We start from the raw sequence: 20,511 nt of genomic DNA, 5'->3' as shown, positions 1-20,511 counted from the left end.
TCGCGTTGCTAGCACAATGCTCTAACCGCTGAGCCAAAGGAAAGCCTGGTGAGATCTGTTTAGTTACTGACATTCTTCCAAATATCTTCCTTTGTGTTTAGCAGAACAATAACATTCATACATGTTTTAAACAAGCCGAGGGTGAGTAAATGATGACTCATTTTTGGATGAACTATCCCTTTAACTCCTGTGTTTCTATTGGCTGTCCTCAGTGATTCTTAAAGTGGTGGCCACGCTGTTGAAGAGCTCCGCTCCCAGCGCAGACCTTATGGAGGTGCGGCGTCTGTTCCTTTCAGACATGATCAAACTCTTCAGCAACAGCCGTGAGAACAGACGGTGAGGGGCTTCTTTCTATTCCTTTCCCCCTCTCCCCACATCCGCACGACAGCAATTAACCGCCTGCTGAACCAATCATAAAAGATAACGGAATACAGACTGACGTTGTTCTCTCTTGTTGTAGCATTTAATAGACAGAAACCATGATACTAAATAATCCTCCAGTTCTCTGGTTGTATAGCAGATGTTTCAACAACACACAGACATGAGCCCACACCAATTTTCACTTTTGTGTATTGCCTGTTTTTTTCTGGAGAGCTTTATGAAGCTCGCTCTCATCTGTCAACGACCCAATGAGCACTGTCTGCTCACAGAAAAAAATATTCGTCTTTTTATGTCAGTCATGATCTGTCTGGAAGGATCCTTTTTTGTTACATTTTTTTTCTTCATAATTTTCTATTTTATTAATAATATTGTTATTATTATTATTTTTGTAATACATAATTTTATTAGCAACATATTACTTTGAATATACTTATTATTATTATTATTATTATAAGTAGTATTAGTAGTAAGAATAATGTTTTCTAATATTTTATATTTTATAACTTTAATAATTGTAAAATTGTTTGTCATTTTTGTTACAACTTCAACAAGTAAATTATATATATATTTTAAATCATTTTACATCACAACTTCAGAACATTTGTGTGACTAGTTGATACTACTTCATAACAACAACAACAATAAAAAAGTAAATATTTTTTTGTAAATTGTTTGTTATTTTTGTTGCATTTTCCAAAAAAGAATACTGTATTTTTCCATAATTTTCCATCATAACTTTAAAAGGTTTGTGTGATTAGTTGATATTGCTTTAGTTTTCAAGTCCCCAAATCCAACCAAACCTGACATTTGTAATAATGTAGCTGTCTTTTAGCAGGTATGGATTTAAATTAAATCATCGCTACTGTCGTATTACAAATTACGACCCAAAATATTTTCAAAAGGGCAATGAGCTGAACTCCATTTATTTCCCCACAATGCACTTGGGAGAAATGACGGTAGAGAGTGAATTGCTTCAGCTGTTATTCAAATAGCTGCCAGTCATTCTTTGCGTTACTTCGTAGATCTAAGGTGTAGCGGAGGTTCGGGCTGTAATTGCTTTGTGTTACTTGTCGGTTTGTGAATTAGGTGTCACCTCTGAGCGTTGTTTGAGGATGTTAAAAAAGAGAGGGGGGTTTTAACACGAGCGACTGCCGTGGGCTTAATACATCTGCTTTTTTTTGTGTGACAGGTGTCTGCTGCAATGTTCTGTGTGGCAGGACTGGATGTTCTCTCTCGGCTACATTAACCCGAAGAACTCAGAAGAGCAGAAGATTACTGAAATGGTTTACACCATCTTCCGGATTCTTCTCTACCATGCCATTAAGCACGAGTGGGGCGGCTGGCGTGTGTGGGTGGATACGCTCTCCATTGCCCACTCCAAAGTAAACAGCCAATTCTCACCAGCTATAGAAAGGATGTAGTGGATCTTTATGAGTTTTGTAATAGCTGAAGCTGGTATTAAGAGAGTAGGGTGACCGATAGGGGATGTAAAGCATTACATATTATGTGTATACTACACTAGTATTTCGAACATTGGCTATAGATTTTCAAATGTACATTTTTATCTCTATAATATCATGTCCGTCAGCTAACACCCACAGCTGAGCACCCACAGAAATGGATGAGATACATTTTGCTTTCAATTTTTTATTTATAAGTTACACATTTAGAAAAGTAAAATGGAAAGGATTGTTTGAGCAATCTTATGTTAAAAATAGGACATTTATCTCATATTTGAAAGTGCAACTATTATATAAATTATTAAATATTTTAAGGATTAAAGAATAAAGAATAAAATAATAAGATATGTGGATCTTTAGATCACCTATGGGAGAGATAATGAAAAAAAATGCTCCACGTATTTGTGTTCACTGTTAATTTATTATTATTATTATCATCATTATTATTATTGTTATTATTACAACAAACAACACATTAATTAAATATGAATATAAATTACTATTACTTAATTTAATTTTATTATCTTATAAGTTATTCTTATTATAATAAGAATCTTTTTTTAGTTTCATATTAAAATTGTACAATTGTTTAAAAACAGTTAAACATTAGATATTGTTTTAGACATCTGACAAAAATCTAAATATCTTTAAAAAATATATTTATAAAAGTAACTTAAAAATTAGATTTGAGATCCAATATTAAATTATTAGTTTTTTTGTGCTTTCGTGATCAGACTTGCATTGCGTTTTGCATATTAGTTCTGAACATCTGAGAATGAAACTGTCACCCCTCTGTTTGGCAGGTGACGTATGAAGCTCACAAAGAATATTTAGCCAAAATGTATGAGGAATACCAGCGGCAGGAAGAGGAGAACATAAAGAAGGGGAAGAAGGGGCTTGTTAGCACCATCTCAGGTCTTTCTGCCCAGGCATCAGCCATCAAAGGCACTCTGGAGCTCGACCCAGATTCCCAGACACAAACCCCTGAGAGTGAAGCAGATGAGTCAGAGACAACCGATCCGGGACGGAACCTCTTATCCGAAGCTAAGAATTTGGATGGGGAGAACTCCGCCTCAGACGTGCGCGTGGAAGTTCACGATCTTCTGGTGGACATAAAGGCGGAGAAGGTTGAGGCCACGGAGGTAAAGATGGAGGACATGGACCTCCTGCATGAGACGCTGGGCGTCACCGAAAATGGAAGCTTGGTTGAGGTGGATTGTCTCTTAGACAACGTGTATTCGGCGGCGGTAGAGAAGATAAACAGCAGCGTGAACAGTGTCCTGGTACCTCAAAGCAACCTGGAGGACAAAACCACAGGTCCTCTTATAAACTTGGCCGATGAAAAAGATCCCATTTCCAGCAACAGCGCCTTCCTCTTTGGCACAATGGCGTGCAGCTCGGGGGAAAACCTCTTACCTGAAATTGGACAGTCTGAATCTTTTCCACTTTCAGGAGTGGAATCTCAGGTCCACACCAGCTCCACTGACCTCGGGCTTCTGGCTCTCATGGCAAAGAGCTCAACAGCATTAGACGCCAACCCGACGGCTTTGGAGGAAGATAGCTTTGAACTACAGTCTGCTGTGACTGGACTGGGCATCTCTGAAAGGGAAAGTCTGTCCAAATGCCCTGGGCAGATAGAGCCATTGGCAGGGGAGCTGGAGGCTGAGCTTCTTGTGGCAAAGACCAGTGCAGATATTACATCAGACACTGACAAGTCAGATGACGGCCAAGATATAGAGATAAAGAAGATTCAGACCACTGCTACCACACAGGTATGTGCTACATGGTTACACGTTTTGCTTTGGAAGATTGTGCTCGTGAAAATCTTGAACTTGCATAATTTTCCCTTTAAAAAATGTACTTGGAACACAAAAGAAGATAGTTTGAGAAATAGATGTCTCTGTGGTGTTTTGTCCATATGATGGAAGTCAATGGGGGCCAATGTAGCTTGGTGACCAGCATTCTTCAAAATATCTTATTTTGTGTCCTGCTGAAGAAAGAAAGTCATACAGGTTTGGAACGACGTGAGAATGAATAAATAATGACATCATTTTCCTTTTTGGAACTATCTTTTAATGTAAACCGAAATAAGTTTTGTGTTGACTTTGTTGTTTGACATCTTCATGCCTGCCAAGCTTCTGAGGTGCTGTGTGATATTTCAAGAGCTCGAACGGCGGATGCATTCTGCGGTTTGGCAGAAGCAGCTTGAAACAAAACTTGCCTGAAGAAATGTCACGCCTCCTACTGTAGCCTCCATTTTCCTATGACTGACTTTTAAAAACATAGAGCTTTATAGAGTTTCCAGTGTCTAATACATTTTTGTTATGTTTTCACAAGGATGTCAAAAAATGTAAAGCCACGTGATAGAACCGCTGATTTAAGGACACAATATTATACTTTTTTTTACAAGAATTAAACTTGTGTTTATTTGGTCACGAATTACCATTAACTTTGCACAAATGTGCCTTTTTCTTCCAGAGTCTGAACAGCCAGTCTGGGAATCATTTGGACAGAGATCTGCGGGTGGACCTTGGCTTCAGAGGCATGCCGATGACCGAAGAGCAGCGGCGACAGTTCAGCCCGGGTCCGCGAACGACCATGTTCCGCATCCCAGAGTTCAAATGGTCGCCAATGCACCAGCGCCTGCTCACCGATCTGCTCTTTGCCCTTGAATCTGACTTGCATGTCTGGAGAAGGTCAATGGCTTCTCTAGTTGTACACATTAGTTGTTTTTTAAATGGCGCTGACAGAGGCTATGAGCGATAGCAAGAACAGTGCTTTAAAATATGTACATTAAAATTCTCTCATTTTTTGTCATTCTCAGTCATTCAACAAAGTCTGTCATGGATTTTGTAAACAGCAATGAGAATATCATCTTTGTGCACAACACCATTCACCTGATCTCACAGATGGTGGATAACATCATCATCGCCTGTGGAGGGATACTGCCCCTCCTTTCCGCTGCCACCTCACCTTCTGTAAGTGTTCCTGAGGTTTGACAATACTGACCCCCAGTGGTCACTACAGATTATTGCAAGTTAAGCTTTTTTAGAATGACCCGATTACTGTTGGATTTAAAACTGTTTTTCTCATTTACTGTATTTGTTTGTTTATGCAAAGAATGCCAGGGTAAGTACAAGTATATTTGAATATTTCTGTGATTCACCTAGTTTGGTTTTGTTTATTCATTTCATCATTTTCATATCTCATAAACATTATGCTTAAACATTTGTGATTTGTTTTTTGAGCATTTGCATAGAAATTGCCTCGAAAATGCAAATGAAGGACGGCAATATATACTTAGCAGTTCTTTGTTATTACCGATAGATTATTTGTTGCTGTTTTAATGCTATTAAACTTTGGAAAACTAATGGTATCCCTCACAGAATGGTGCACACTGGAGGAAGTGCACCTCTGCTTCACACACATGCAGATTGGTCAAGGAGGATTGTGCTTAATATTGTGTGTTTAAATGTTACATTTCATCTTCAAAGGCTTGTGTAGCGTGTGCTGGTGGCAGTCCTGCTAAAGGGAATCCACTTATAGATGTATCTGCCTAAAGCTTTGCATGGCAACTGATCCTAGTTCAGTTCACGTTTTGCACCCTATTCAGCTTGAAAGTTCAACTTGTTTATGTCATCATTGCTAAATATTGCTCATTGTTGTATCACGCAAGTTAACAGGATGACACAGTGGCTCCCCTGTGATTCTGAAATGAATGGATCTTTAAGGTGATTTGTGTTTCAGGCTGAAATGGAAGGCATCGAGGCCACGCAGGGCATGTCGACTGAAACCGCCGTGATCTTTCTCACTCGGCTCATGGCGATGGTGGACGTGCTGGTCTTTGCGAGCTCCCTGAACTTCAGTGAGATTGAGGCAGAGAAGAACATGTCCTCAGGAGGACTCATGCGACAGTGCCTCAGGCTCGGTGTGTGTGTGGTGTGGTTATACACTCTTTTTTTTTAAATAACCTCACGAATACAGTGAAACTTGTTGAATGCTTACTTGTGACATTTTAAGTGGTCTTTGCTCTTTGAAAAGTGCAGTGAATAGGATTATTGTAGTGTGAAAAGCTTTATATCTACATTATGAGAGGTCTTTATTAGTATCGCTGCTGTGGTCGTGTGTTTGTGTGCGTGCGTGCTGGTCTGACTTGTGATACGGGATACAAAATGTACGAAAATCTTGACATTGCTGTATTTTGATAACATCCATTTGTGTATTAATGTATTATTAAACATAACAAATGGATTTACATTAATTCCATGGAAATAAGACGCATTAGGTCAAAGATTGGTCATTATTATTAGTGTGTGGGTGGGAGAAAAAAAGGTGGTATGTCAGCAAGTTTTAATCATAACAAGAAAAAGAAACAATAGAATTTTAGCATAAATATGGAAATTTATGCATAAAAGAATAATGTCTCCTTAAAAAAAGGTCAGCCCTTACAAGGACTATAGATCCATATAGCTGTTTGTTGTGTACTTGTTTCATTTATAATTAAAAAAAATCTTTACTGTAGTTTCATCGTTCTTTTTCACTTTGTCTTTTCACCTGCTGTTTTCATGCTGTCTTCTTTTTTATTAGTTTGTTGTGTGGCCGTAAGAAACTGTTTAGAGTGCCGTAAGCGTCAGAGAGACAGACATCTGAAGTCCTCTTTGTCCAGCTTTAAATCTCAGGAAGGCCTGCAGAATGTGTCCAGCATCAACAAGGTATACGGTTTACTACACACACACACATTCTACATCTGCCTGCAAATACGACACAATTTATATTATTCTTGTAATGTTTTGAAATGATAATATCACAAGTATTTTAAACAAATGCAATATAATTGAATCATTTTAGTCTTACAGCTTATCTGTATTTTGATATATGACTGACTCATCCATACCTTTAAAATCAATGGTGACCAGGTGCTGAAAAATTCCGAATAGGACAAGAAAGCCCCACAAAAGGTTTTTTAAAGTATTAGGTATGACTCATGTGCTGTATTTCAAACCAACTAAAGTCATACAAAATATACTTTTGGCAAAAATGAACCAGAAATAACTTAATTTGTATTCCACAAAAGAAAGTATTACAGACATGAAGGGAAATATTCATTTTGTGTGAACTTCAATTGTTTCTTTAAAATCTGGCTTTAACAAATGCAGTGATGAGAATACCTGGTTAATTTTTTTGAAGAGGAAATATGCTGTTTGTTGTCACAGTTTATTTTTCAATCAATATAACATTGACTTGTGTGATTTATTTGTGTGGTCGTGATATGAATGTGCAAATGAGATCTGCATGTGAGAAGTGGTCAAAGTGTCAGTCACAGGAACTCATTCCACCATTTTGTTTTAGACCACCATAGAAAGTTTTCCCAGCAATGTTTCTCCAATCAAAGATCCGGACCGACTGCTGCAGGATGTAGACATCAATCGCCTGCGGGCGGCTGTTTTTCGTGATGTTGTGAGTGAATCTCATACAATCCTTTTTAATGCTCTATTTAAAATGTGTAGTATAATGCAATGTAAGTCGCTTTGGATAAAAGCATCTGCCAAATGCATGAATATAAATGTAAAGAAATGTAAAGTGTAAGAATATGCACAACGACCTGTGGAGAAAAACACACATAGGTGACCCTGGACAACAAAACCAGTCTTATGGGTACATTTTTCTAAAATTTAGATTTTTACATATAATCAAGCTGAATAAATAATATTTCTATGGATGTATGAGTTGTTAGAATATGTCAATATCCGGCTGAGATACAACCGTTTAAAACTCAGGAATTAAGAAAATTGCCTATGAAGTTGTCTCACAAAAATAGTATTTATATATTTTAGGTAGGAAATTTACAAAATATCTTTATGGAACATGATCTTTACTTAATATCCTAATGATTTTTGACATTAAAGAAATATCCATAATTGCATGTTTCATTGTGATCCAGGGTCACATATGATTATACGTGATCATTTTTGGCTGTTTAAACTTGTTTCAACTGACTTCATACATTTACATTTAGGCATTTAGCAGATGTTTTGATTCTAAAGAGATGCCTCTATTCATCTAAGATATTTACATCCACTTAGATATATAAGTATACATCTAATGTTACTAAAGTATCATGAACTCATTTGCTCTTTTGTGACCGCAGTATTTCAATAAAGAGTTATGTTACATCTAAAGAGCACTTGTTCTTCACCTGACATGTTCTGGTTACACATCAACTTTTTATAATCCTCATTTTGTGTTGTGTTTCATAGGACGACAGTAAGCAGGCCCAGTTCCTGGCTCTTGCTGTTGTGTATTTTATCTCCGTCTTGATGGTGTCTAAGTACCGGGACATCCTGGAACCCCAGCGGGAGACATTCAGGCCTATCAGCCAATCGGGAAGAGGCATTCGGCAGGAGATCAATTCTCCTACGAGCACAGGTGTTACATTTGTGGGCATTGCTTAAAATTCTTTGTGACGAACAATTTAATTTGACTTCATGTTATTGCTTATTTTGCATTAAATGACCCCGTTACCATTAGTTAATAATCAGGTCAATATTTTTGTTTCTTTTATGTTTTTGCTCCTTTCTCTTTGCGCCTTCCATTATCCTGCAAAACTGTCCCCGCAGGGCTCATCTCAAGCTTTACCAGCATCAATAATTCATAAACCGCGCTAATTATCTCCCATAAATGAAATGCAAAGTTCCTGAAGGAAATCAAATCACGGCTAACTGTGACTGTAATGCACATCAGTCTCATACAGGAGGCACGTCCAATAATTTAATATTGAGATTTTTTTTTTTTTCTTAAAGGAATAGTTCACCCCGAAATGAAAATTCTGTTATCAATTACTCATCCTCAGGTTGTTACAAACATCCTGTATTTTCTTTGTTCTCCTAAACACAAAGGAAGATATTTTGAACAGCAACCAAACAGATCTCATCCCCCATTTACTGCCATGGGAGGGAAAATAAATACTAAGGGATGAGATCTGTTTGGTTGACGACATTCTTCCAAATATCCTAGTTCTGTTTAGCACAACATAGACATTTTTGAAACAACCTGAGTGGGAATAAATGATGACCGAATTTTCATTTTTGGGTGAACTATCCCTTTAAGAAAGTTTTTGTCGTAAAACTCTAGGAAGGGGGAAAGCAAATAACAGCGAGCGAGGTAAACAGAATGAAAAATATAAAGATGAAACCCGTAAGGCGGAAGAATGCTGGGGACACAGGGGGCAGCGGTGCTATTTCCAGCCCCATCTGTCAGAGCCCATTAGGAAGGCAATCCACCAGAGGAGAATGGGATCATAGAGTCTGAGACACTAGGCGGCATCGCTCTCATAAATTTCAGGGAAGAAAGGCAATGGGTGGGAATTTTTCCTAACAGCATGTAGCAGATGATTGCCTGCACCCAAATAGCCGTCCAGACGTGCTCCGTGACTAAATCGGGCCCCGCTGACCTTCTTATGGCCACGCGATGAATATTAAAAAGAGAAGCTGACATCTGAAAAACAACTGGGTCAGGACAAACAAAAGATCGAGAGCAGAAGAATTCTGTTTTATTCTTTCTCTGCATTTTGTTTTGTTCCTTTAGAGAACGCTTCATCCCTCTCTTACGCCCATAAGGAGGCCATGTACGAGTCACGCCCGGAGTCGTCCCTTCCTCATTCTGACTCAGGACTGGGTGACGATCAGGTGGCCGGCGTGATGAACGGGGCCGACCTTGATCTCTGCGTCAGAAGTCCGAACGGCATGAGCGGGCTGCTGTGCACCCTGTCCTCGGAGGTCAAAGACCACCTGAGTGAGCCGTCGACTGTGGAGCATCTCAAACCCGCCTCTTCCATCTCCAGCATCAGCCAGGCCAACAAAGGCATCAATGTTAAGGAGATCCTGAAGAGCTTGGTGGCGGCACCCGTGGAGACCGGAGAGAGTGGACCGGACCCCCTTCCCTACACGGATCACTTGGCTATGAAGAGAGAAGCCCATGCCATGTTACCCATGCAGTTTCATTCATTCGACAGGTACTGTTTACTCACAACTCCAGGGAATACTAGGGAATGTCTTTTTGCAGAGGTGCTGTAACTAATTTGAAGCTCCACTAGGTGGCAGCAATAGCAATAGATAAGCATGGGTGTCAAAGGTTAAAACAAACTTGTCTTTTGGCTTTAGCTTGATTGAATGTTTTGTTTTACCATTACCATCACTTCAGTAGCCCATTGACCGTGAAAAAAAGAAATGCTGACCTTTTCTGCACGTATGCTATCCTTTCTGTGCCTTAAAACACTAGACAATACATCACAGTCAGCTATGATGAATACCTGGATTAGTCTTTGCCCTGAGGAACGGCCATTATGATTTACTTAGTCATAAGCAAGCCATAACTCACTTTAAATTCCCCGTACCCGGAGAATTGCTGTGTTTAAAAATGTCTCAGCGATGCGTTTGAGCATTTTGCGGCTTGTTTACATTCTGAGGTCAGATAAAGTCTTGGTATGATTTGTCTTGGCTCTTAAGGAACGTTTTTAATTGGTTTGCTATTTATAGCTGGACAAAATCAAAATTTTCTTTACCGAAAATTCATCTGTTTCTTTAAATTGACATTATTCACGTGCTACTGTTGGATTCTTTGAGGAATAGTTTAACGAAAAATGAAAATTCTGTCATGAATTACTCGTCCTCAAGTTGTTCCAAACACTTATAAATTTCTTTTTGTTGAACACGAAGAAAGATATTTGGAAGAATATTAGCAACTTATATGTCTTCAGATTTTCTGACTATAGTAGAAAGAATTATTGTATATTTCTTTGTTTTGTTGAACACAAAAGAAAATATTTTCAAGAATTTAGGAAAACAAAACACCCCTTTTAATAGTAGTCAATGGTGCCCCAGAAATCTCAGTTGTTGACGTTCTTCCAAATATATTTCTATGTGTTCAACAGAACAAAGAAATGAACACAGCTTTGAACATCTTGAGGGTGAGAAATGGATGACAGAATCTCTTTAAAGCAAAGTATTTCCACTTCATTGTCTTCAAAGTCTGTACAAGAGCTGTCACAACATATAAATATTTAAAACTGGTGCTGAATTATTTACGATATTATCCGATGTGTTATATTACCATGATATACATAATCACGGTTGGTAATATCACAGTTATTGTCGGGTATATAGTCTATACATCAAATGATCCCTTACTATCTAAAAGTTCAGTTCATTGCGGAGACAAATAAAATGTGCACAAGATATAGCAATATTCCAGCGTATGACTCCTGCAAGACTAAAATTGTTTCACTCCCAAATAAGAAAGAGAATCACAGGAGAAATAAAACCGATGCCTCGGCCGTAATATATGCAGCGACCGCTGTGTCACAAATGAGGCGGGCTTCTGAATAGTAAAGGTGTTTTGTGCAAGCAAGCGTCGGGGAGGGTCTCCGGGGTGTTGATGATAGATTAAACAGAAGCGGCCCGCCGCGGCCCTCGTTCCCTTCCTGTCGTCCTCAGCCCTCAACACCCTAATGGGGCCTGGCAGGCAGAAATGAGTTGCCATGGCAGAGTGTATTATTTTTGAAATGCTTTCACACAGGCCGTCAGCAGACGCGGGACCGTGCCGCTCACTCTCGCGTGCTTTAATGTCATCTGCCCGCTCTGAAATTGCTGTGTCTAATTGTTTGCCACCTGCCACCAAATGAGCTGCCAGCCGTGGACGGGCTTCTTTGATGGTCTGTCAGATCCTCAGTAGATTGGGAGTGACAACACCCTCAGCTTGTCTTTCTGGAACATTCCAAAGGTGATCTTTGTTAATTTAGTATTGTATAACTAGGGGGCCGTGTTTGCAGATGGGGCCACCAACAGAAAGATCTTCACTCTAATCTGCTTTGAAGGTCAATTCAAAGCTGTTCATTATAAAAACACTTTGATATTAAGATTTTGTGTTAATGCAAATTCAAGCTAGGCTATTGTATAATATTGCATATTCTCACTCACAATTTCTCACTATACAGGACATTCACTGTGTCATCATTCTGTGAATACTTGAGAAAAAAAAACACTAACCCTTCTCTCAACAGGTATTGGTCTAGCTTTTGTTGAAACCAGTAACATTGCATTGGCACTTATTGAATTATTGCTCCTGAATGACATATCGCTTATTGCTCCTTAAACTCTTTCACTTTGGATAAAACGTCTGCTATATGACTAAATGTAAGTGCATTATGTTTATTTAATATAATATTTTTTTTACATAAAGACTGTTGGTAAACCATTTCAAATTACAAATATGAACCGGTTGCTTTATTTATATTCCAGCCTAGATGTATCCATACTTTAGTCAATTAAAATATCCTATTAATAAAATATGTGCTGGATATTTCATACATCATTCACACTGCCCCAGTTAATGAAAAATGTATGAGGAGCGTTCATATTTTATTAGATGCTTGTTTATAGTCTAATGCTATCGGCTCTATACAGTACCTGTCAAATACCTGCAAGAAGCCGAGATGTGACGAGCAATAAATGGTGAACACTGAGAAAACAATGAAGCACTTGGTAGATCTTTTCTCATTCAGGAATGTCCTGCTAAGTGCCGACTGATCAGATCCAAGCTAAATCTCACAATGAATAATTGATATGTTCATATTTCTCAGTAGAATGTACGACAACATGTTAACACATAACAGTGTTCAGGTTACACATGTTGCATAAAAATGAAAAGATGAAACATCACTCCAAATCTATAAATATCTACCTTGAGTACGTTTTAGTTTCAGTTTTTTATTTAATCTAAAACAAACAAAGGACAGATAATCACCATCGTCTTATATTAATATTTACATTTTAGTCTCTCAGAATACGACATCAATTTAAGGGACTGTTCACCCAAAAATTAAAGCTCTGCTGTTTATTTAAGCTCATGTGGTTTAAAATTGGACTGTATATGACTCAAAAGAAGATATTTTGAGAAATGTCTCAGTGGTTTCGTGCCCATACAATGGAAGCTCGATTATCAACATTTTCAAAGTATCTTCTTTTGTGTTCTGCAGAAGAAGAAAAAATCATACAGGTTTGAAACGACATGAAGGTGAGTAAATGATGAACGAATTTCAATTTTTAAGGTGAACCATCCCTTTAAAGATGATTTAAAAGAACAACACAAACATTTATTTCCAGACTTTTATTTGAAAGAAAATCATATGAGTGTCAAACCACATGAGGATGAATAAAAGCTTTTGTTTTCAGTGAACTATTTCTTAAAGAATATCAATACTTATAATTAACACATCAGTCAGGATAAAAAGTATAATGTTGTTTCATTGCTAGTTTTATCCGCATTCCTGTCCGTACTGTATACACGTTCATATATTTTCACGCAAAATAATAAAAAAAAATACCAAAACAACTCTTTCTATATAGGCTACATCCATGACTTGCAAGGATAAGCCATAGAGGAACACATGTACCATTTTAAAATGTAATGCTCTGTTTGTAGCCCTAAGAGGAAGCACGTGTCACAGAATGTTTTTGTTTCCTTGCATGCGATCTCTGAGAAAGCGTCTCTGTCACGCCACCGTGTTAAAGCGAGAGCGCGCCACCGGGACGAGTCGCAGTATCCCAGACAAGTGCTCTAATGGCTTTATCCTCTCTGTACAGCATCTGAGCGTTGGAAAGGGTTCGAGCCGCTTAGCAGGTGACATAAACAGATCTGCGCTACATCACCACAAAGCGCAAATCTCCGTATTGGCAAACATCTCTGACCCCAGTCACGTGAAATCGCGTGGTAGGCACACAAAGTAAATATCATTCGAAGCACTTGAGTGTGTCATAATATCGTGCTCGTCCTCGAGCGGTCTTTAGTATCAGGGTTAGGTGGGGTTTTATGGATGTATATACACCTAAATTGTCTGAAGATATACGGGAGGTTATTGGAGGGGTCAAGAGTTTAAGGCAGACTCGTGATTCTGCTTGTCTCTGGTGCTATATTCAGCTCAGATCAGGCTGGAAGTCATGTGATTTTTAACTACAACTATAAATAAATGTACCGTTAAACCATCATTTTTGGCTGCCAGGGTAGATTAGTATTTATAGACTGTTTGTCATTTAATGTGTTTAGTAGGTATATTTAGAGAGTATTTCTTTAATTGCTTAGATTGAGGTTGTGCTGAGAAGGTAAGACAGGGCATGAACACACTACAGTGAAAAAATGATGGTTTAACATAAAAAATATGTATTTTGTTTGCACATAATAGTTATGATACACCGTAAAAAAATCTCCAATAAAAAAACGAATTTTCAACTGGGGCAGCAGAAGAAAAGTGAGATAAAATAATAGGTTTTCATTTTGCTATACACCCAACACTCTTTAAAATAAAGGTGCTTAAAAGCTTCTTCACAGCGATGACATAGAAGAACCATTTTTGGTTCCAGAAAGAACCATTCAGTCAAAGGTTCTTAAAAGAACCACCTCTTTTCAACTCTTTTCAACAGATGTTAAAGTGTCTTTATGGGACCACTTAGACAAAAATGGTTCTTCTATGTCATCTACGAACCTTTTGAAGCACCTTCATTTTTAAGATTGTACTATTTCTGTAATTTGACTTTTATTACTGTGACAATACAAACATTAGAAAAAAATCAAAAACGACGTTAAATTGCAGTTTTTGCAGTGTACCCTTAAAATACATTAAATAGCGCTTTGTTTAAAAAAACACTCTCCTCACGCAGTCTCGTGCGAAGCGTGCCGGGAACTGGAAAACCTGGGATTTTGAACACAAGACAAATCATTCATATCGTCCAAACTTGAATGGATCAGGTTTGATGATTAAACATAAATAAATCATGCTGCGACAGCACAAAAAAGTGTTGAGTTAACTTTGCATAAATTGGCCAAGGTGCAAAATTCCAAAGTTGATAACTTGGGTCTGTTTCCTGAGGCTTTTGTTCAACCCCCCCAAAATAGTTCCGCTATAAAAACAGCACATTTTGGCACTACACCTGGAAAATATCTGTTGATGAACTGAGTTCCGAGTTTGACATTATGTCGAGGTACAGCGCCGGACAAACGGCAGAAAAGAGAAACATGACCACAAGCCACTGCTTTTGATTTGTGTTGTTTGTTTGTCCTGTACGTTTGAGAAGGGGATGTGATCTCAGGGTAACAGCAGCCCAGGATGTTTACTTTGTGTGCTGGTCTTTCGCTTACCACCGCAGCCGTTCGGCCTGACCAGATTTTGGAAAACATTGGTCTCCTTCTGACTCAATCAAATCACTTCGCAAGCAATCTTGCATATTTATTGTTGCGGGTGAAGTGATTTATTTTGCTTGTTAGATTTGTTTCTGTCCCTTTCACTTATACTGAATCTGGCAGCTATGTGTCTGGCATTCCTTACAGGAAGTGTTCTGTGAAATGTTAACTGATTGGTTGTTTATTTCCTTGTGAGATAATTTCAATACCGTGCTATGGTCGGGTTATGAAGAAAGACTTCCAACTGCAATGAGTTATCTACAATCTCTATGTCTGTGTCATACAGGAGTGTGGTGGTACAGGCCAAGAAGCCTCTGTCGGGTGTGACCGTGAACACAGTGGGTAGTTCTGGGTCCTCATGTGGTCTGGCCTCTAGCAGCACACCTAACATATTTGCTGCCGCGTCGACTACACCCAAGAGCATGATCAATACCACAGGTAAGTCTGTAAAAGTTTTCATTTACATAACATGCGAATTGATGCATGATGCGAACACATTTATCCAAACTACCATAGTTGGAGAAATTCCTTTATTGATCAACGGAGGAGGTATTTCGAAGAATGTAGGAAAGCAGAAACAGTTCTGCGGCACTTTTGACTTCCATTGTCACTACTGGCTAAGAACTGTTTGATTACAAGCATTCTTCCAAATATCTTTCTGTGTGTTCATCGACCCAAAGAAATTTATACAGATTTGGAACAACTGGAAGCTGAAATAAATGCTGACAGAATACATCTTTGGGTGAACCATCTCTTTAAAGTGTAAGTGTATCTAATTGAACGAGTGCTTAACTACATAAACCATTTAAATTCATTCTGCTTTGCTATTTCTAGAATAATTATATTCTTATTCTAATATAAAGTAGGTCGGGGTCAGGAAATTAGATTTGGTTGCAAGCATTTTGTCCACTAGAGGGCCCTCCTTGCTACAGTATATATCGCTGCAGTGTCGCGTTCTGTACCGCTGTGGTGAGTATCATAGATCCAGATGTCAGGGGAGCCATTACAATGACTACACTCACATTAAGATAGGATCTGTAGGAAATTTCAAGGCTGTTAGGCGGCCACATACACATAAGATTATACCCACACCACCTGACTCGATGGCCTTAAATGCTGAATGCCTCCCTTAGGGTGTAGACTGTGATTTTGAACACATACATTAGGAGCCGAACTGTTATGTACGACTGCAATGTGTGAGCGTGTGCTGCACGTGCGTGTATTCACTGAATTATATTTAGGGGACAAATTTGTACCCAAAATTGAGCAAAACCTGACACATCTAAGTCAAACTGTGGTATTTATAGTATTTATAGCTTGCTCTGTATAAAAGCAATAGACATTTAGATAAGTGTGTGTGCGTGTATCTGTGTGTGTGTGGGGTGGGAGGTGGTTGTAGGGTAAACTCTACGGTATGGGGACAAAATGTCCCCACAAAGATGGCAAAATCCTTGTCGGGACATTTTTGGGGTTTTGGTTAAAAACTATTGCGTCTATTGAATGTCCTCATAAAACATGGAAAACCAATGTGTGCGTGTGTCTGTGTGTGCGCGCATGCATAAACACGTGTGTGTGTGTGTGTGTGATAGAAAAGGGGTATGTGTGTGATATTGCTGTAGAAAAGAAATGTAGGCCACATTATACAGTACTCTGTAGGATTTTACATTTACATACATTTGATGTGTTTACAGTTTAAAGTGAACAACGTATCATGCTGCTTGATTTAAATGGATGTTAGAAGCGTATCTCACACATCCAATAATTCACATCCAAAATCGGATCTGTGCTTCTAATGGTTTCAGGCAATATCAAATATTCAGCTCTTTGTGGAAAGTGCCTATGTCGCTTCTTGTGATTTCATTTTCGTACCTCATTGACATCTGCTTAGAATGCACAATGGAAGTTGATTCAGATTGAGGTTGAAATCCATCAGAACAAGCCCCTCGACGCCGCCCTTCAGCTCCCTGTATTATGGAAGGACCCTCATCTCGGACAAGGCGATTGATGGCTGAGTAATAGATTTCTCGTCCTCAGATGTCTGTGACAGCTTGTGGTTTTGCAGGATGACTGTCTTTTCCTGTAACATATCTATCACAGTCTCCCCGCTGCACGGGACGCAGTGTACAATGTAAATGTGACGAAGAGAGAAATTAGAGCGTTAGACTTCACTTTTGCATTGCAGAAGAGAGTTGTGGTGATGATTTGGGTCTTAAAGCTTCTATTATACAAATTTCTGTCTAAAACTAGGACAAGTACATTTTTAATTGTTTAATTGTTTTAGTTGATGTTACAAAATACAAATGTTAAGAGTATAAAAAAATGAAGTGAGTACATTTTATTGAAAAGTATATTTTTCCATCATGTGCCTCTTTAATAATCAGGAATTGAAACATCTTGTTCAATATGCCAACCTTCAAAAATCGTCTGGTCCTGAACAGGCTATTGTATTGTCAAACTGACAGGTGCTCAGCTTTACACACACACACACACACACAGGGATCTGTAGCTCAGTTGAAATCATTTTATTGTTATATTCCAGCTTTCTTTCTAGTATACCGGTGTAATGAATTGTGTTTTCTAACCTTGAGCTTCTCTATCGTCTCACAGGGGCCACAGAAACATCTGCTTCCTCATCTGCCAGCTTTGTGAACGGAGACACCAGTAAGAACCTGCCCGCGGTGCAGACCGTGGCGCCCATGCCTGAGGACACCATGGAGAACATGAGGTGAACTTGAGTCCCAGAATGCGTATTTCTGTTTGAAAAATACTTGCTTCAATGCCCATTATGTAACCTATATATGTATAAAATGTCATAAAAGAGCCATTTTCGGCTGAATCGTTCCATTAAGACTCTTTTACGTCTTAAGCATCTTTCTGTTTCACAGCTTTCTTTTTTTGTATAGTGGAAGAGGGTTATTTATCTTATAAAAGAAAGTCTTAAGAAACCTTAACTCTTTCACAATTTTATCTTTTTTTTTTATTTTGTGCTCTACAGAGAAAAAAGTCATAGCCTACATTATTAGAATTTTCTGAGTGACTGAATATGTATTTTTGGGCGAACCATCCCTTCAACAAATACAGCCTGGAGAGGTGAAGTGCTTGAATTAAGTGTGCTGGAAACTTACCAATGTGTGAAATTCTTGAATTGGTGTTTACATGGTTTTTCAAATATTTGCCGCAAGGGGGAGTCAGCCCTCGTCCTTATTATTTCAGTTTTACACACATCTTGCATTTCCTTTGTTTAGAACAACAGGGAAGCATCGTTTTGTTTTCTCCTGTTGTGGTTTTCGACAACTGAGACACCCCTCACCTTACAAATGTCTGTCCTCTCTCTGCTGCCCATCGTGTGTTTTTGTGAGCTGTCAGAACGGGCTGCCCGTGCGCTAATGCAGAGAAATCGGTGCGCGTTTGTGTTTGTAGAGTGTGTGAAAACCATGCTGACCTCGGCTCCGTCGTTTCTCCTCGTCTAATGCTTTGTGACAGACATCTCGCAGACACGCCGCTGTCTGACTACACAGAAGAAAGTGTGTGTGTGGCTCTCCTGGGGCCTCTACGCTTCACACACACGTACGCACTCTTTGTGGCTCCTCTGCAGCGCCAGGAATCGCAAATCAGTTGCCATGGCAGCGGTAACCGACAGCACTTACCGGGAGTCTAAAGTCAATGATGAAACTGTCTGGATGCGGAGACTGTGATGCCTAACCTGCACTAGAGATTCACACTCTCTGTTTTATGAGTCACACATTAACTTCGATGATTGAATCTGGTGCAATAAAAGATTGCAAAATTAAATTAAAGGTATTTTAATACCTTATGATCTAACAACACATAGTTTTGGATGCATTCTGTTTTCATGAAGAACTGATGCAAGTACGTGCCTTTGGATAAATTGTGTACTTCTGATGCCTCTCCGTCTCTTTAAATTTGATGCTTTTGTCAAAAATCCTGTCATTTTTCTGAGCTGAAAGTGTTTGTAATTTACTACTTTTACAGTTTTTAATACTAATAAACATTTTATGAAAAATTTGACATGCATTGCTTACTAGCACTACAAATCGAACAGTCCGATATTACTTACATACAAATGTGTCAACAATTGAAAAAAAATACTTTCACAACCTGTATAATATTTATATTTTTAAATAATTGTCCCTCCGTTTCTACCTTATATGTATGTAAAGGTCTATTACAACAATATTACAAGCAAATTTGTTTAAAGTGCTATAGACATACATTTGAATTGAATTAAATAGTTTTTAACAGTACCACATGGCCTCACATTGTACTCCATCCGCAGAATAGTGCCTTAGCCTCAATGTACACATGATGTCATAAACTTTAATTCATTTTATTCTTATTTTAAACATAACCTAACACTTTAACAATAACTCGCTTTAGCTTTGAGGATTTAGTCATTCGCAGTAAAAACCAGAAGAAAAAATGCACTATTTTTTAAAACTTACAATCGAAATTGTCATCAGATTCTCAACCATGACAAGAAAATTTGCATGCTTGGATTGCATCCCATTTCTTATGTAATCCTGTGGTACTCGAGCATTAAAATTGTAACTTTGCTTCAACTTTGTTTCACTAAATTTGTAAAAACATTGGTACTGTAACTGCTTCTGTATGTGTATACAGATATTACCTTTTTCAGATCTTCAAATCAGAATATTTGAATCAACATCAAGCTTTAAGCAAGCACCTTTCAGGACTACTAACTCAGGGCCTAGCCTTTGTGTATGTTTTGCACGTGAGATAAATATTTTCTTGTGGTAGCCTGTAACTAAAGTCCTGTAGTTTCTCGAGCTGGTTTTTAGTATGCGGCTTTGGTTTTGTCTGCAGTCTGTATACTGTAGTTGTGCACCCAGAGCATGTCGACATTTACTGCCGGTTATATATAACTGAACATGTTTTATCTGACCGCTCTGACACGTCGTGTCTCTGTCTTAGCAGCATCACCACTAAACTGGAGCGAGCCCTAGAGAAGGTCGCGCCTTTACTGAGGGAAATCTTTGTGGACTTTGCTCCTTTCCTGTCTCGTACTCTGCTGGGCAGCCACGGCCAGGAGCTGCTCATTGAAGGTACATGTGCTCATTTTTCACGCATGCAATTCACATGACAGAACAGCTTCTCTTTAAGCAGGAACTCACACTTCACACTCTGTTTGTGGTTGTTTTACCTTGCGGTTTCAAATCACAGTGTCCGTCCCTCCGCTCAAAGCCAGTTTGTTCAGACTCATGTAACCCCACATTACAGCGCTGTACAAATATGTGTGTCTGCAACTGAGACGGCCATTTCATGAAAGAAATTCTTAGATATGCCTTTCTTTCAATTATAACAGGCAGTTTTCTGTCTTGGTATAACTTGATCCTCCTTACATTTGGAGGCTTCATAGTTTATGTTGACTTGAGGTGTCCAATTCATGTGCTTTTTACTT

At 38.6% G+C, this 20,511-nt stretch overlaps 1 protein-coding gene across 1 annotated transcript in view; it reads left to right on the top strand.

Annotated features, from left to right (window-relative positions):
* The window catches only part of nbeab (neurobeachin b), a 220,086-nt gene that overhangs the window by 91,675 nt on the left and 107,900 nt on the right, over nt 1-20,511 (top strand). Inside the window, 13 exon segments of the mRNA XM_056756231.1 lie at nt 213-336; nt 1,571-1,763; nt 2,645-3,613; nt 4,320-4,537; nt 4,666-4,819; nt 5,589-5,769; nt 6,429-6,553; nt 7,191-7,298; nt 8,099-8,267; nt 9,426-9,852; nt 15,358-15,509; nt 17,679-17,796; nt 20,028-20,155. Coding sequence (XP_056612209.1) covers nt 213-336; nt 1,571-1,763; nt 2,645-3,613; nt 4,320-4,537; nt 4,666-4,819; nt 5,589-5,769; nt 6,429-6,553; nt 7,191-7,298; nt 8,099-8,267; nt 9,426-9,852; nt 15,358-15,509; nt 17,679-17,796; nt 20,028-20,155 — 3,066 coding nt within the window.

This window comes from Triplophysa dalaica, chromosome 9 (genome assembly GCF_015846415.1).
Source record: "Triplophysa dalaica isolate WHDGS20190420 chromosome 9, ASM1584641v1, whole genome shotgun sequence".
Classification (NCBI taxonomy): Eukaryota; Metazoa; Chordata; class Actinopteri; order Cypriniformes; family Nemacheilidae; genus Triplophysa; species Triplophysa dalaica.
The sequence above is the reverse complement of the archived record's forward strand: the minus strand, read 5'-3'. Positions and strand labels throughout refer to the sequence as shown.